Source organism: Ptychodera flava, chromosome 18 (genome assembly GCF_041260155.1).
Source record: "Ptychodera flava strain L36383 chromosome 18, AS_Pfla_20210202, whole genome shotgun sequence".
Lineage (NCBI taxonomy): Eukaryota > Metazoa > Hemichordata > Enteropneusta > Ptychoderidae > Ptychodera > Ptychodera flava.
Genome location: NC_091945.1, coordinates 19,601,479 through 19,620,177, shown reverse-complemented (window position 1 = coordinate 19,620,177; position 18,699 = coordinate 19,601,479). Strand labels below are relative to the sequence as shown.

Sequence of the window (18,699 nt, the reverse complement as noted above, 5' to 3'; positions counted from 1 at the left end):
AAGGAAATACCATTATCACAGGACAACAGAGATTTTGTAAAGATGAAGTGTCAAGGGAGGGCATTTACACCACCATTCAACATCTTTTCCTTTTCAGCACGTAGGCACTATGTCAGCCAGACTGAGAATCTGTCAAAGCAAGGACTAAAAGCAAGCTCCTGTAGGTATCTTTTAGTACAGTTCCGTTTCAATTTCAAGCCTTTGTACCACTGTCTGGTAATGTTGGCTCACAGGTAAAGAGGTATAAAACCTGCTAGAGTGAACCTTCTGACCTCTTGACAATCTGCCTGGCATTGTACAACAGAGAGCATGACGCATCCATGGACAATGATGTTGCAAAACTCGATGACATACTCAAACTCTCTAATTATAAGAAGTATGTAAACATTCAAGTATGAGACATCTTCGTGTAAAAAAACCAAGCACTTTATTTTTGAACTTGCAGAAATACACAAATAGAAGAAATATTTCCAAGGCACAATTCTGACAATTTTATTTTAAGCTATAAGAAGTACAAATAAAACATCCATAAAAAAGCAAGCAATTTCATTCGATACACTGTCATATATAAAAACAGTAAATTGGGATTTTCTAATGCCATTTTAATATTGTACTTGATTTCAGAAGACATGCAGTGCCTCACTAATGATATCAGAAAACTTTATCCTACACTTTGTACAAATTCATCATAAACATGAGTTTATATTAATCCATGTTGTGGTGGCTGCATCATGTAATTGTACCATACTCTAAGAAAAATACCACATAGTATCTATTGCACAACACTGGAGATTTTGGAATAAATGCAAGATAAATATGTAATACCAATGAAAAGTTGATTCAACTACATTATGATAAAATATCAAAATTATGATAGTACCCTAAATATAAAGAGCTAATCTGACCAGCAGGTATAATATCAGTCTGTGTACCTTATAAACTTGCAGTTTACTTAAACCATTGACAGAGGGAAAAAAATCAAATGACTCATCTAATGTCACACACAGTTACAAGAAAAAAGAACATTAATTCTGGCAATTCATTCATGCAGTTTTTTTCTATAAAATGGGCAGGTTGAATTCTAAATGTCAAAACGTGGTGACCAGCACCAATGTAAAAGCAATTTTCACTCTTAGAGTTAGCACCGTATGAAAACTGATACGATTGTAGCATGCTAAAACTATTCATCACCATTTCAGTCAAACTTAAAAAAGCCCCAGTGAATTCTTAACACTCTTTTCAATATTTTATTCCAAGTATCCCTTTTCAATATTTTTGTTCCATGAATCCATCCAATTTTCTTGGACTTCTCCTGATAGCATGAGATAATACCTATTTTGGCAATGTCAACATACATGTACATGTACCCTGTTCATTCTGTTGACAAGTTAAATAGGGGGTATTCCACATGCTGTGAGGAGAGGACCAAGAAATGTACACAAAGTTGATATTCGGAGGGAAAAAAACACTGAAATATAAAATTGAGAGATGTACAGTTATGGGGACTGTAATGGCGTATGTTCAGAAAACTAGGTAATTAGTGGGGTTTTACATTGTAGGTGAATGATTTCTGCAGGATTGTAATTACCATAGAAACACTTGGACACTTGATCTGCATTGGGTACATACATTGTAACTTACATGTGCAAGTTCATGTCAATATACAAGTATTCAGTAGAATTCAATGATCAAATCAGTAAATTAAACAAAACAAAGATAAAAACACAAGCCTCTCATGTCTCTTTTTACCTTTCATTGGAAACTTTGAGTTTGGTGAGCACATTCAAATTAGGTTTTCACACACAAAACACCACGCCAGTACAGTGCAGTCTGTGCTCAGGCTGGCCACAAAACACTGTAAATTTTACACCAACATGATTATCAAAGTTTATGCTATATGTGGTCATGTTCCACGACCTTCAAGCAGAAAGTTTCTTTGAAAGCTCTATTAGCTGTGATGTTTGACGTATTTTCTAGCATTTCTATGATGAAAACTACGAAAACTTTATCAAAAGTTGCGGATTTGTGCTCTGAATGCCACTGATTCATGTGCATCTGCAAGCACACATTATCTGATAAAATGGGGTATTCTGTTTCAGTTAAAAACAAAACCCAGTCATGTTTTCGGTAATTAGTGGGGTTTTAAAATCGTAAGTGAATGACTTTTACAGTATATTTCACACACAATCTGAACAGATAAAACTGGATCTGTTGAAGCTACAGAGGTCAATATGGCAACAAACATGTACTGTAAGTTTTTTGTTTCTCATCATGAACACCATCAAGCAGAGTCTGTGCTATTGCAAAGAAGGCATTTTGACAAACCAGGGAGTAACATCATGTGATACAAAAATATGATTCTGTATGACAAAATGGAGCTTTCTTTGCTTGAAATAAAGTAGAAAATAATTGCAACAACATTGGAATGTTGACAAAAATGTCTTCTGATAAAGTAATTAAATAACAAATAAATTTCATACTATCAGTTCTCGACACTCTTTTTAAAATTATAAAGCTTTTCGATAAGTTGCTAGCCTATCCTGGTTCACATTATCATAAACATGGCTGATGCAAAATGGCAGTAGGGGAGAGTAACCCTTTCCCCATCAAATTTTGGTATGTCTCTATTGTTTTCTATGGAAAAGTTGGACTTTCCCATTGGATACGGAGGGCAAAAGGGTTAAACTGACTTGTGAGCAAACCATTTTCTTCAGTTCACAAATATGATGGTCTCCAAAAAACGTTAATGCTGGGATTTTAAAAAAAGTTATACAGTACAGCAATGCTATTTCAAATACAATTGATACAATGCTGGTTTTAAAACGGTTGTTTTACAGTATGACTTCGAATTGCTTTGGTATTCCCGATTTGGGGAGGGCCTACACTCACTAAGATTCAAAACGTCATATATTCCCTGTATCGTAAAATGCATAATTTCTAGCACAAATTCAGGCCCAATGTAATGGGAATACTAAATAATACAATTATTAGAAAACTATGGTAGTCAGATTTATATAAAAACAAGCCTGACATGCTGGTCTACCATGGGCAATAAAACTTGAACATTACGATTTAACCACATCTTTCATACATTAAAATGAGTGGTGACGAAATTAAAACATTTGTTAACTTCATGCTGGCTGTGAAATAACGAACTCCTTATACATTTTCAATGCCTCAAACGACTCAGGCAGTTTGACTTTAAAAATTGCCTCGAAGAAGCTACGAAATGTGGACAGGAAAAATATGGTGTACAGATCACATTACATATGTCACAGTGTTTGAGATGTACCTTGTGTACCTTGATCACAATTGTCATCAGCTTTGATCGATTTTTATTTGTGATAAAAATTCATCCTCTTTTGCTGGAGTTCATTCTTTGTCATTGTCTGCAACATGGGCGTACCGAATCTTTCGTTTGGCACCGGTACGCTTAGACGGTATCCCAGTTCGGTTAAGTCTATCGTAGGTCTGCCCACTTTCACCATCATCATCCATTGCCTCTCTGTCATCATGGTTGCTGTTATCGCGATAACCATTGCTCGCTAGGTGAGCTACCTGATCATACATACTGTCGTCAGAAGAGCCATTGGCCAGATTGTCCAGGCTGGCGTAATGCTTTTCAGGTGAGCGGTCTTTACCTCTGTACGACCTGCCTGTCCTGTCCACTTTACTGTACAACTCATCTTCATCAGCAGTGGAAGGGTTTGATTTGTCATCGTTATCGCCGTTGTGTTTTGCGTCCAGCTGATCGACGTCCGAATACGCTGGAATGGGTCGCGGTGTCGTGTACAGGCTGGCGTAACTCTGGGGTTTCTTGTGTTGACTTTTCATTGGTGAATACTGTTCATCCGTTTCCGTGGTATCGACCTCCTCCGGTGACCTGGGAGTCTGGTATGTGTGGTCTCCGACAGTCATGTCCATGTATGGTTCCTGTTTTGAAGGAGTTCTTGGCGTTTGGTACAAATGGTTGCTGCTACCTGAGTCTAAGACAGGAGATCGTGGAGTTTGATACACAGAATTGCTGACACTCGCGTCTGAGACTCTTGATGGTGGAATTTGGTATGTATCGTTGCCACTTGTGTCTAAAAATGGCGACCGTGGCGTTTGGTATGTGTGATCGTCACTGCTTGCGTCTAGCAACGGAGACCGTGGAGTTTTATAAATGTGACCTGCATCAGAGCTTTCTTGCTGAGGGGACTTCGGAGTTTGATACAAATGAGTATCCCCGCTTGTGTCCAAGTATGGAGATCTCGGAGTTTGGTACACGGTGTCATCGCTAGGCACATCTCTCAGAGATGAGCTCAAGTTCTGATACACCCCGTTTCCACTCCCTGAGTCCATACCAGTGTATTCCACCGGCTCCGTTGACCTCAAAGCTGATGGGGGGACCTGGTAAATGTCCTGCTTATCAGCACTCGGTGTGTCATGCATGGCTGCGACACTGTCTTCATCGTTGCTCTCCATATCCACATAAACATTGCCTCTCGGTTTTTGCGCTTTGTCGTCGAGGTCCTGGCCGAGGCTGGCTTGACTCGCTGATCTTTGCATGGAGATGTCTGTGTAGCTGTTCTCTTTTGGCAACACATCGCTGTACACATTGTCTGCTATATCTGTAGGACAGAGTAACAGAACAGAGTAACATGAGTAACATAATCGTAAACCAGCAACAAGCTCCTCGATTGTGATACTGCCATGGGAACACGGTTGATTTCGCTGGCATTTACTGAACTAAACGTTCAGTTCAGGCACTGGCCAAACTGGGCCAATCAGAAAGTGCCTTTCATCAAACAATATTAATTATTAATGAGCAAATAAAGCTCTTGCTCATGGCAATTCAGAAAATCTGACATGTTTGTTTCAACGGTGACATTCATTGTTCAGATACACTGTACACCTTTTTCATGTTGATGAAAGCACTAACTTGTGATAAAAACATTTCCTGACATGTTTAGCTGAACACAGACCACTAATTTATTTATTTGCGACTAACATCTGATGTGTGGTGTAACTTTTCAGGACTATATTTTGCGAAAAATTTTTCCCAGACTATTTTGTATGACTAGCAATCAAGGTAAAACGCACCTCCAGGACATTCAGGCTTTCAAATTTCATCAATTCTTGTCTGATCTACCACTTGTGGTGGTTCATTTTTAAGCTCTTGGTGAAAGAAAAGTTTTCACCATATAAATTTTTTGAAAATCTTAAATTTTAGTTTTTCCCATATAGTTAAAACAGGGAATGTGGCCATTTTGAATTTCAAATATTGGGAAATCTTGAGTAATTTGCCTCTCTAGTATCAAAGTTTGCACGGTGCCCCTTGACTTCTTATTCTTGCTTTGGTAAGGGAATGGTCGAAAGTTACACGTAGGAAAGTTTGAGCAAAATTTAAAGTCTTTCACTTTGCATTCTACCTTAATTAAGTTGGCCAATCTGTCCAGATTTACCGGCCCGTATTTCACAATGTTCAGAAAAAGTTCACAAATTGAGTTGCTCCTTCAACGTTATGCATAGCAAGCAGATGATTCAATTTTCCTTGAGTTAAGAGAATCAGCTTGCAAGACCTGAAATCTGAGTGATGGGTGTCTGAACTACAAATATTAACTAAGCCCTGGAAAGTATGTTACAATAAGCAGCATTTATCATTATCAAACAGTCTGTCTAAATGCAGAGTACCTAGATCCATTCACATGAATAAACTTGTCCTAAGGTACAATTGGCCTTCATTGTACATGTACATGTACTGCACAAAAGCTGTTTTGACAAGCTGAATACTGACTTTTTCAATATGTCAATTGTTGCACAAAATCAAACAGGAGTCAACAGACTATAGTGTGAAAATTTGAATGTTAGAATGCACTTCAAGGACAGATATTCAGACTCTCAAATTTTTATCATTCTTTTCTGATCTACAACTTATTGTGGGTTCACTTTGAAGCTCTTGTAGTAAGAAAAATTTCACCATCTTTCATTTTTGAAAATTTTATTTTTCCTAATACAGTTAACACAGGGCAGGCAGCCATTTTGAATTCCAACTATCAGTAAATGTCAAGTAATTTCTTTCTCTAGCAATAAACTACAATATGCACGGTGACCCTTGATTTTTATTCTTGATTTGGCAAGAGAATGGTTCATAGTTTCATTGAGGAAAATTCGAACAAAAGTTCAGTCTTTCACTTTTGAGGTGCATACTACCTTAATGAGACTCATAGCAATTACTTTTAATGAAGTACACAATGCTACAAATGTTAGATCTTCAAAGGGACCTTTATCTGCATAACTGCAGAGATTTAGGCATCTTAGCATATCAAAAGGCTTTTGAAAAGCAGGCTATGATAGCTTGAGTTCCTGCAAACATGTAAAACTGCAAATATCAGCCAACCAGATGTTGGAAGGACCTGTGTTTGAGCAGTGTCACTTCTTAGCGATTCCAGTATTTTCATGTTCTCTATACACTGAAATATGGATCAAATACAACCAAGGTGTTATACATCTTAATAAATTACCTTGATATTCAGTACTTTCACTTCTCAATCTTGTAGTGGTCATTTCAACTTCATCAGGCACCCCGCCATGTCTGTAAATAACCAAACAGATACATGTATATGTGTATGGCAAACTACCTCAAAAGATGGATAAAACTGCAGCAAGTGAAAAGGAATTAATACAGTAAAATATATATAGGCCAACATTTTATGTATGTGTATTGTTTCCTGTATAGTTGATTTTTGTGTGTTTCTGTTATTTTTTCTTTATTTTATGGTATTTTTCTATGGGCCTAGAGCCTGATTCAAATAAATAAATAAATAAATAAATTGTTCTACAGGCATTTCACTAACTGACAGCCCTGCAGAAAATGTGCATCCTGTACAATTCAGGAACACTTGCAATACATTTTGTGCTCAAAATTTCCAGTGTACTGATAGCTTGATGTCAAGTGCAAATGATGAATTGCAACAGTTTTTTTTTTTTTTTTTTTTTTTTTTTCCCCCCCCCCCCCCTCTTTTGTGGCAAATCATCTTGTTCAAATTATAATAAACACATCACAATCACATACAGTACATGCATGCATTGACAACTTGGAATGTAAACAACAAAATGCTGCCTACATTTAAAACAGCCAAAGAGTTGAAGCAGTAGATAAGTTCAGTAATTGTTATAACCAACACTTAGGTTGTGCTCATAATTTGATTCGCAATGTGTATGCTTTTGTTGGTGAATTGAAACCTAGTATTGAAACCAACGTATTTGTGGATGATTTATGGACAACTGTTAACAGAGATTTCGGTATTTTGTCACGTACACCACAGCGACAAGGCTGATCAGCAGTACATCAGAATATATGATATCACACTGGTTATAAGATTCACATGCCAGTTGTACAAAAGTCAAAGACCAGGCTTGGAAAAGAACTATCAAGAAATGAACCAGTCAAAGAGAAAGTTGTAAGACCAGTCTCGGCTCCCAGAGCATGCATCATATAGAAGAATCTAAAATCAAAGTTTTCATATAATTATGAAAGTGCCTACTCTGTGTATATTAAAGGAGCCGAAACTATGACTTATGGCAATTTTTTTCACCTTTTTTTTTGTTTTAATATCAACAACAGTTTATTGTTTCATTCCCTAAACTACTGGTATGTTGAGATAAACCGTATTCAGTACGTCAACTAAGCCAGTAAATGCGGAGACTGCATGCTGTTATTGTTGACAAGTGAATTCTGGTCCAGACAAGAATTCAAATGTAAACAATAGTAGTGCCATTTATACATATAAATGCTGTTTTAACAAGCTAAATAGTAGGTGTTTCAACAGTCTTTGGGAAGTAAAACAAGAACTTGCAAATGACATACAAAACAAAAATAGTGGGAAAATCATAGAAAAGTTACAGCTACTGGCCTTCTAATCAACATTGACAAAAAACTAAGCGTGGCCGTCAGACAAAAATTAAATGTACATCTCATATCCTCCTGAGACCAGTGATATTTAATATATTTTACTCACTTTTCCTTGTTTTCATTATGTCTACGACGTTTATATCTGTACACTAAGAGGGCAGTGACAACGATAGTGGCAGAGACCACAAGTAGTATGATGATGATGATCCCAGCCATGACTCCTGGATCACCGTAGCTCATTCCGGTCTCACCTCTACCCACAAGTAACGGAGTCGGAGGTTCTGAAGTTTGGTTTGTAGTGTACAGAGGGGGCGTCACTGGTTCTTCTGTTAGGCTAATCAATGGTGTTGTGGTTACAGGAATATATGGCTCAGTTGAGCGTTCTGGGAAAAAAAAAACCGGAAAAATGAAAGTGATTTTGAAGTTTTTTCGTAATTTATCATTACGGTGATACAAATTGGTACACACTCATTTGGTTAGCATTGTGTGCAACACAATGCATATTCAGAAAACAAGTGTCACCTTGAACAGTTGACCTTGACCTTGGATTTATCAGTCTAAAATTGATGTATATGTTTCGATGAAAAATTGAAATTTTGGCAGCAGGACAGGATGGTGTGTTCAGATAGATTTTTGACTGGTTGCAAAGTAAAATCCACAAAGTCTAATAATGAGTAACATTGTCTTGTTGCTGTTTTACATAATTTGGGTAACATAAAATATTTGTGGATTCTTTGAAAACTTCAACTAAATCATCTCAGTCCATCATATTAAATGATTCTGTGTGTAGCTACAATGTTATGTGCCAGTAATGTATCTATATTATTAAATACCAAGTATACATCATCACAATTATTAGGAAATATAGAATGGCATTGTGCAATTGATACACTTCAAAGCCTGGGATGATACATGTGTTTTCAATGGATGGAAATGGTATCATGTGATTTTCAGCCATTTACAAAGGAAATTAATACCCATAGATGTTGTGAGACACATGGCTCTCTAATTATTAAAATTTACACAGCTTGCGTAGCATAACTGATAGGTAACGGTGGTAAGTCGAGCTGACCTGAACTATCACTTCTCGGGGACTTTTGTATACTGATGTCAAAATTTGTACCATCTTTAAAAAATGCAATGTCACAACATCCTGCTGTTGTTTGGCAATTCAATCTACAACAGTTGACGTGAGAGACATGACTTCACTGAGAAAGTTTAGAACAGGATCTAGGAAAGATACTGTCTCATTCCAGTACACCCACACATACAGTGTCTACGGTGACTAGTAATTTCTTGGTATTGTCATGAAGGACACACATTGGGAGGGCAAAAGGGGAGTGGAGACAGACCTGTGTGACAATGGGGTTGCATCCATCCTGACTGACAGTTACAAGTGCCATCGACCGGGTCACAGGAAATAGTGGTGTTAACATTGCAAGCACATTGATTTACGCAGCCATTGCCATAGTAACCAGGATCACAGGCTGATAATGGAAGAAAAAGGAAAAAATGTTTGCTCAATAGGTGATTTACGTGTCATGGCCTACATAGAAATTTTCAATTCTGTTTTCATCATTCAGAAAATCATCACAACATACTCTGATTCATTCCCATGGCTTAAATGCTCAAGGTTACAAAATCACCCACACATACCTTTTGCACGACCTTCCAGTCTTGTTTTTAAAACAGATATGATATCGGTCATTATTAAACATTTCTTGTTTATTTTTCAGCAAAAACACGGCCACCTTTTCATTCAAAAATTTGAGTAAACATTTCAATGACTTTAAAGATTTAACGGCTAGTAGCTGTAACTTTTGATGCTTTTTTCGCTGTATTTGTTATTATTGTCAATTTCAGGGTTTCATTCTACACCTCAAAGCATGTTGAGACACAACATATTCAGCTTGCCAACAGAGTCTGTACATGTGTATACTGCGTTATTATACCGGTAGCTGACAAGTGAATTTCTGTCCAAATTAGAATTGAAATGTACACAATAACAGTACTTTCCACATATAGCCATTGTCTTGACAACCTAAATAGTGGGTTTTCAACATGCTTTGGGGAGTAGATCAAGAACTTGCAATTGATATACAAAATATAAACAGTGAAAAACTCATCAAAAGTTATAGCTACTGTCCCTTTAAACCCTTGAGTGCTGTAATTTTTTCCCACCAAAATTTTAGTGCAATATTAAACAAATTTTTATGAATTTTCAGTAATTTTTTAAAATTTTGGACCGAGTAGACATCACATTTCTTTGGCTACATTTTTTAATCAAAATTTTGGCAAAACTCTGGAAAAAATTGACTGGGGAAGATTTTATAAAAGCGACAAAAATTGATTTGGAGCTCAAGGGTTAAGCCTTCTTGACAATTTCAGAATGTGGAATCTCACTGGCGCACCAGGGTATATCAATTTCCCGGCACTGACCTTCAACTAGATCAGAAATATCAAGTATCAAGGTACAAGGTCATTTGAGGTCATGTAAAACTGAGCAATTATTTTATGTTCCTTTTATGTTTACATTACATACTATTAAATTTACATGGACAGTCTGCCAATGAGTCATTCAGTGGAATAGAGTCTAAATTTTTACACAATAAAAGCTTTTTTGAAAAAAAAGGTAGTTTCTTAAGTATATTCAGAGGAGATGAATAAATTTCTGAATGTTGGCGTCAACATGCAAGACATATCCAAAGTGCTATGGTAAAACAGCAACTGAACTTTACATTATTTTCAAGTCAATCGATGTCAATCAAAGATTTTGTTGAAAAGTGAAGAGGAAGGAAAAATTATGACTCATACGAAGTTGCATTTTCACAGTTACTGCAGTCAACAGATTAAAGTGGTAAAAAGTCTGAAACAGTGTTTGCAGAGCATAGATTATCAAACATGTTGTGAAAACAAAGTGGTTGAATGAAAGAATGGTAATTGCTTACTTTCATTGCATGATCTGCCAATCCATCCTGGTTTACATCGACACAAGTCTGTCGCATGGTCACAGCTTTTTGTGTTCTCTTTCTCACACTTTCCACAATGGTTTGTACAGTTATTCAGCGGACATGGTGTTGTGACATCTGAAAAACAAAAATGTTGTGCCCAATAACAGATAAAGGTCCCATTGCACTGAATCAAACACTTTTTTCAAAGCAATATTTCCTATTAAAGATGATTTGAAAACTCCCTCATCATGCCAGATATTTTGAAAATGTAGAGAATCTAAATTTTAGCATGGTAGCAAATGTTTATTCAAAGACTGAAGGGGTACATATTTTTGGTAGAAAACCTCAATTTTGGTATTAATGAAAATGATTAATTTGGTCAAAAACTTGGTTGTACTATATGAAATTTAACATCTCATTGAAACTAGAGTTTAGGCGCTTTAAGTAATTTTTTTTTGTTTGCCGTCCCCATGCTGGTAGGTTTTCAGAGAAAATTAAGAAAACAAACACAATGTTAACACTATTAGTATTACAAATTTACAAATGAAATATTATTTTCCAAAAGAAATCAATTGAGCTTATGTTAATACACTTGTGTTTTTTGTCTGTGTTTGTTCTTTTCCCTGGCTGGCTGGTAGGTTTTTCAAAAATCCAAGGACGGCAAACAAAGAATTTTCTTTAACTGGCCCTATGTAGAAAAACACTTTTTTATTATGCAGTATCCGTTCTCATTTTTAAATGGCTGGAATTGAAACACTGACACTTTAAAACTGCAATTAAAATTATGATAGACAAAATTGAAAGGACTCTATTCAAAATGAAATGAAATGCTGAAAATGGGGAAAAAAGAAGCCAGGAAATAGGGTGATTCGCATAAATATTCCATAAGTTTACACTTCTTTCTCATCCCATTTTGGCCAAATAAATAAAATCCGTGTTTTCAGTAACCCAAGCACTCTGGAAAACCCCTGTGACCCTACATATTTTTTGCATTTTCAAAAGTTTTCGAGTAATTTCTCTTAATTTTACTGTATTTTATGGGTCTTAGCCAACAAAAAGAAAAAAGAAATAATTTCGTCCAAATCTACTATAATTTTCAGAAGCACGTTATGGGAAACACTTTTTTTATATGTCCTTGAGACTGCTTGTCATGCTCAACGGTGAACTCTACCAATATTTTAATCTTGGGTTAACATATTCCTGTAACTTGAATTAATCTTTGCAGAAAAGCCAAGTTGAGCAAAATATGCTCCCTTAACCCTTGCACCCCCATTCCTTCTCTAGAGGTCCAACTTTACCATGGAAAGCAATGGGATTGGGTCAAACCACAGTAGCAATAGGGTTAAAACAAAGACTCACAGCATACAATAAGAAAACAAGTCATCGTTGATGACACAGTCCCCACTTGTTAATGGGTACTTTGATTACAGGTCCTCAGAAAGGATAGAGTCCTCTTCATTAGGTCTGTGATAAAAATACTTTTGAATAAATTTGCTTGATACATGTCTGAGTTGTAGTTCAGGACATGAAAAAATCGTAATAAAATGGCCACACGGTGGCCATATTGGATCGTATCACAAAACAAATAAATGTGCATATGTATGACATAGGTCAATGTCCTTGTAGCAAATTTGATTAAAATTGGTTGAGATATGCCTGAGTTATGGCTTGTACATGAAAAAATCATAACAAAATGGCCGCACAGCAGCCTATTGGATCGTATCACAAAACAAATTAATGTGCATATGTATGACATTGGTCAATCTCCTTGTCCCAACTTTGAATAAATTCACTTGATACATGTCTGAGTTATGGTTATGGACATAAAAAAACGTAATAAAATGGCAACACGGTGGCCAATTTGGATAATATCACAAAACAAATCAATGTGCATGTGTATGACATAGGTCAATGTCGTTGTACCAAGTTTGAATAAAATCGGTTGAGATATGCCTGAGTTATGGCTCTGTACATGAAAAACTCGTAATAAAATGGCTGCACAGTGGCCATATTGGATCGTATCACAAAACAAATTGATGTGTATAGCTATGACATTGGTCAATGTCCTTGTACCAACTTTGAATAAAATCTGTTGAAACATGCCTGAGTAATGGCTCTGTACATGAAAAAATTGTAACAAAATGGCCGCACAGCGGCCATATTGGATCGTATCACAAAAAAAATTGACGTGCATATCTATGACATTGATCAATGTCCTTGTACCAACTTCGAATAAAATCAGTTGAAACATGCCTGAGTTATGGCTCTGTACATGAAAAAATCGCAATAAAATGGCCGCCTGGCAGCCATATTGGATCGTATCACAAAACAAATCGACGTGCATCTGTATGACATATGAAGTAATCCTTGTACCAAGTTTGAATGAAATAGCTCCAGGCATCTCTGAGATATCTGCGTGAACGGACGGACGGACGGACGCACGCACGCACGCACGCACGCACGGACGCACGCACACATGCACGGACATGACCAAACCTATAAGTCCCCCCGGACGGTGTCCGTGGGGACTAAAAATCCTCAGTTCCTTGCTTCCACCACTGACAGACAGACACACTCACACACACCATACACAACGTACCATACACTCTCAGACAGATGTACAAATGTACAAACATACAACTCATGTTAACTCAAGTGAAACACAGCTTGTAGGGCATCTACATCTGGCAAATGGGAGGTGAACATTGCAACACAAAGTTCAGTGGCCATTCAAACGGTTTCTCGTAAAGAGTTCTTAAGTCAGATTACACAGTAAGTTCAAGTGACCATGCCTGCATACAAAATATACTCTCACCATACACCATTCACTGATTCAAAGACAGAAACCATGGGTTGAATTTTAATGCCCTGTGCAGTTGTTATTGTATACATTCACTGTAGGGCATGCACCATTTTTTTTGACTGAGCATGTTGATCTCATTCAGTGCAATATACCGGTATGTCCCAAATTCCGAGCAAACAAAGTACTTGCATGACAAGTGCTTTTTCATACTTGTCTGTTTTCAGTTTCCTTATTGCATCAAAAAGTTGAAACTGAAAGAAATTCAAGTTTTTCAACAAATAATTTGTTTTGAACAACTTTGATACACTGTAGTAGACATAATCTCAACATCTGACATATTTTAAAACAGGATAGTGGTTTTGAAAGGTATGCTTAACTGTGACCTACTTTATGGTGTGTTGGTTTTTATTGACCCATGCTGAGACACATACATGTACTTCTACTTTACATTGCTTGTCAGCTGGTATAAACAAGGTATGTGTGAAATGAAAGCTATACAGTCTTGATTGTGCTTTGCTCATGGAAATTAAATCCAAACTATTCTCTTTTATAATCAAGAATAAACTTGTTAAAGAGCACAAATTATGGGATCAGGAAAGTAAATTGCCTCAAATTTGTTTGTATTTGTGATTCAAAGTTGCTACCATTTTTGGTGTGACAGCTCTGTATGAAACGAAAAACTTCCAATTTCTTTGTTAACATACAGAGAGACAGTGAATACCTCATATGCCCAATATATTTCAAAATAAGTCTACAACCAAGCTGTAGACTTCCAATATATTCCAAATAAAGCTATTTAAAATGAGTTTCCTTTTGTACACAAAACCTCGTTGACCCTTTGATTGCCAAAGTCAATTTTTGTTGCCTTTATAAAGTATACCCAAGCCAATTTTTATCACATTTTTGCCAAAATTTTGGTAAGAAACTGTAGCCAATGAAATGTGATGTCCATTTGGTCCAAAATTATTTTAAAAAACACATAAAAATTCTTAAAAATTGGGAAAATGTTGCACTAAAATTTTGGCGGGAAAAACCTCGGCACTCAAAGGGTTAAAATTGATCATATAATAGGTATTACTGGCACTTTCTTCTCATTTCTCCTATTCGAGGAAAAACCAAAGTCAGAAGACATGAATTGTTGACAACAAAAAATTGCCAATGCTTTAATTTTACACCCTATGCAGTGATATAATCGCAATCATACCAATCCATGATCCAATAAACACTAGGTCAAAATTTGTAAGACAATAGTTGTAAACACAGACACAAAACAGCACAGAACAGACAGTAAATAGACGGTACACAAACAAAGTCAAAGTGATATGAACAATCAAAGGGTGTACATCAAATACCAAAATATGCAATGCAAATTAAAGTTAACAAATACCACAGTGTAGATACAAAGTAAATTAAATTCCAAAATTGAGAGGATTTAATCTGTCCTGTTATAACAAGGGCCTTGTACTATAGCAGAAGTATTGTGTAATACTTGCAGCCTTCAAATTAATATTTATTGATGATTTCAAAGTTATTTGATAACTTTTTCAGTTTATTTTTTTGCGAGATCTTTCATACTACCCTAAAGCAACTACAAAGTTACTGACAAACATTTGAAAGGACATGGACTGCACTTCTGGCAATTTTTTCATTACTTCAATTTTGTGTAGGACTTTAGTTCCTCATTTCACTTAGGTACAGAGTGTTGCAGTCTTCAGCCTATCCGCATATTCTTATCTTTGAATATACACTCTGAATGCCGACAGGAATTTAAGTGCACACTTAATTTCAGTGACCGACAACAAATATGCAGGACACACAGACAGACAGAGTGTGTTGACACATTATGTACTTGGTATGTTTAAACTTTCAACGTAATCAATAATTTCATGGAATAAAATAAAAAAATACCATCCATTTATATGAAAAAAAAAACGGAGTGTGATTATGCCTTAAAAATATTTCAATGTCATATTCATGACAAAATCGGCTTCACTCATCGTCACTGAAACAATATGATTGTAAAATACACTCACTTTCACATGGTGGCAATCTTTACTGAATTTTGAAACCCATGCCATGTATTGGAATTTGGCATGAGATCCACTTACCTGGGCAAGGCCTGTAGTGTGTCTCTTCAGATAACATAGATGCTGACTTATAAACAATGTACGTCTCAGTCCTGGACAAAGTTCAGATAGAAAAAACATCATAACTAAGACAGAGAGAAAATCACCGACATTCATAAATAATTTATTTGCAATTATTTTTCATCAAAAAAAGTATGTCACACGTCAATTGCAGGCTGAGATCAAAATTTTTGGTTGAACTTTTGAGATTGAAAATTTTTTAAAAATAGTCAGAATCAACTACAGATAAGCCATTCTCTGCCTGCTTTGCAAAAACAGAATAATTTTTTTTTGTTCACTTTTCATGTCACTCTCTGAGTGTCAGACCCAGGATTTATTCATGAATTTTTAAAGGACTTCCAAAAGTTACACAAATACAACAGAAATGCATGTATGTTACATCACATCACATCACCCCACCTACCTGAATGCCTTCCTTTGTTGCACTATTGTTGCACTGGTACTGTGCAAAACAATAGAATATCAGGTTTGCTTACAAAAGCAACAGTGCTTTACACATATTGTAACCATAACAAAACTATGCACGAGCTGTGATGACTTAGCAGTAGAAGTAATTTTGACTCTAAACTTGGTATTTCCAGTTACTTGTTCTGGAAAATTAACTCTTCATTTCCGATCCCTTTCTTCACTGTATGTTGCATTGAATAAGCAATTTCTGTTCTTATTATGTTTAGATATATATGGAGCTAAATGTCCAGATGGCCCAATCCTTTTTTAACTTTCCTGGTTTTTATGAAATTCCTAATGCCAAAAGCAGCTTTTATAAATATTTTAACATAGTCAAAAGTGGAAGTCTAATGGTCTTTATTTGTAACCACTTATTATTTTTACAATTATCCTTCGGCTTAGTTTTTCTTTTGATCAAATTCTGATGCAGACATTTTGCAAAGTGGTAGATTAGACATTTGACTACATCTTTTATGGCATATACGTACCGTTTCTTTGTGCAGCGTGCTGTCCATGACCAACATCTAGTGTACGTGGTTACTTCCCGGCTTGCCAGTACAGACTTGACATAGTACTTTGTCACACTGAAAATTAAAATCACCAAAAATACAATACTGGCATATACTGTAGAATTACAGTGTCCTCAATTTAACGAGGATGTACTCAGTATGTATACAAGTAATCAATATTTTAATTAACCCATTGAATGTCAAAATGTTACCCAGAAAATTTTCTTTAGATTTTTTCCAAAATTTTGACTAAAAACTGTAGCTAATGAAAAGTGATGTCCATTTGGTCCAAAATTGTCAAAATATTACCAAAAATTTAAAAAATTGGTAAAATTTTGCTCTAACATTTTAGGGGGAAAATCAGTGAAAATCTTACTTGTCAGGGTTCTTTTTGTTGCAACCTTTCCCTTTGCAAAAGAAAGAAAGTGATAAGTTCAAAGTTGAAAACAACGCAAAGAAATAGCAGTGTTAGTTTGTTAATTTTTCCAATTTTGGTATATTTTTTGTCAAGTAGGGAAAATTCAGGAAAACGTTTTTCTCAACAAAAAAAGTTTGATTGAATGATTCTTGAACGTCTAAAAACCTCGATATGTGGCGAGACCGTCCTCGAAACGACGTTGTAGTGATATATAGTGTAGATGCCAACGACCGACTAACTCACTTGAATTACAAGTAACTCACGAACAAATGAAACTACTATATCAGTAATACAATTACATAACAAATAGTTGCCCTTTTCTCATACTTTTTGGTGTGCCTACAACATATCAAAGAAGGTCATTGTAGCTCCACTGGATTTTATTGGCAATATTTCACGGGTGCTTGGTTCGATAGGTATGTGTATACCTCCGTAATATGAGGCAATGTTGTCTTGCATTTTCAAGGATCACGCCATTATAATTATAAGTCACTTGACTGAGTTGAATGACAAAAGTTGGGGAGTTCATCGGCTCAGCTGATAGCTGACTCACTGAGGGGCGTGTGAACTGTTCTCAAACCTATTCAAGCTCAACTCCTGACATGAAAACAAGACTCATGAATGTACGTTTAGTACCTGACTGTATATGGGCACTGTCCTGCCGCCCCGGTGGCTTCCTCCCCAACCTCGGCGATGACAGTCGACATGAACAGGAAAATGCTCACGGCAGCCACGTCAAACAGTAACCACATCTTGAACTTGTTCATATTGCTGACGGCCAAATTCTGCCAAATCTCGTCGCTGCCACGCAATGTAGCCAAGGTACACTCAGAAAATGCACGAACCTTGATTGTTACACAGTGGAAGTTATCAAAATCCGGAAAATCCTCATAGCTGGTAAAGCTTTAGTGTTGGTATCGGCGCAGCGTATCGCAGTATCGGATTGCGAGATCATAGACTGGTACTGTATTCAACATTGGTATTCAACTGACGTACGTTCACCCTCACAAGGTCAGTTTTTATCATAAACAAGTCGAAAACATTAGCGATGATAGTGGTAAGTTGACAGGCAAGCATTTCAGTCACTGCGCTGTGGAGTGCGCATAGCGCGATAGCGATTGGCGTGGTCCGTCCTCGACTGAGTTTGAAGAAAGTTTGAAGTTTGAGGATTATGGGCGTGATTTTGCACATGCGCATAAGTGCAACATGCACAGATTGGGCAACAATAGCCGGAAACCCGCCTCCAATTCTTTCCGTATCGTATAAACCAACATATTCATTGCAAGAAGACATAAAATTATTCTTTTTTTTCAGCGGATGTCAGTGTGAATTAGATAATAATGCGAGCAGAGTAACAGTTGTACCACTTGAAATTGTGCCGTGCACAAATTACATTAACCCTTTGAGTGCCAAAGCCATCGCCTTTATATAACCCAGTCCATTTTTTCAGATTTTTCCCACAAAATTTTGATCAAAAACAGAAGCCATTAAAAAGTGATGTCCATTTGGTCCAAAATTATCAAAAGA

The 18,699-nt window shown here is 36.4% G+C and overlaps 1 protein-coding gene across 1 annotated transcript; it reads right to left on the bottom strand.

The window, feature by feature from the left end:
• Window positions 1-404: 404 nt before the first annotated feature.
• LOC139117090 (uncharacterized) lies at window positions 405-18,630 on the bottom strand. Its single transcript, XM_070679927.1, has 8 exons — window positions 17,809-18,630; window positions 16,734-16,829; window positions 15,760-15,830; window positions 10,846-10,983; window positions 9,250-9,384; window positions 8,004-8,280; window positions 6,507-6,577; window positions 405-4,613 (listed from the first exon to the last, which is right to left on the bottom strand). Exons 1-8 carry the CDS (start codon window positions 17,937-17,939, stop codon window positions 3,373-3,375), a joined length of 2,160 nt encoding a protein of 719 aa, XP_070536028.1. The 5' UTR covers window positions 17,940-18,630; the 3' UTR covers window positions 405-3,372.
• Between the last annotated feature and the right edge of the window lie 69 nt (window positions 18,631-18,699).

Coding starts and splice junctions, on each gene's coding strand:
- LOC139117090 (XM_070679927.1), bottom strand. CDS start 17,939: ATGAACAAGTTCAAGATGTGGTTACTGTTTGACGTGGCTGCCGTGAGC. Junction 16,830..17,808: donor CAGTGCCCATATACAGTCAG/GTACTAAACGTA, acceptor TTTAATTTTCAG/TGTGACAAAGTACTATGTCA. Junction 4,614..6,506: donor TGAAAGTACTGAATATCAAG/GTAATTTATTAA, acceptor TCTGTCCTACAG/ATATAGCAGACAATGTGTAC.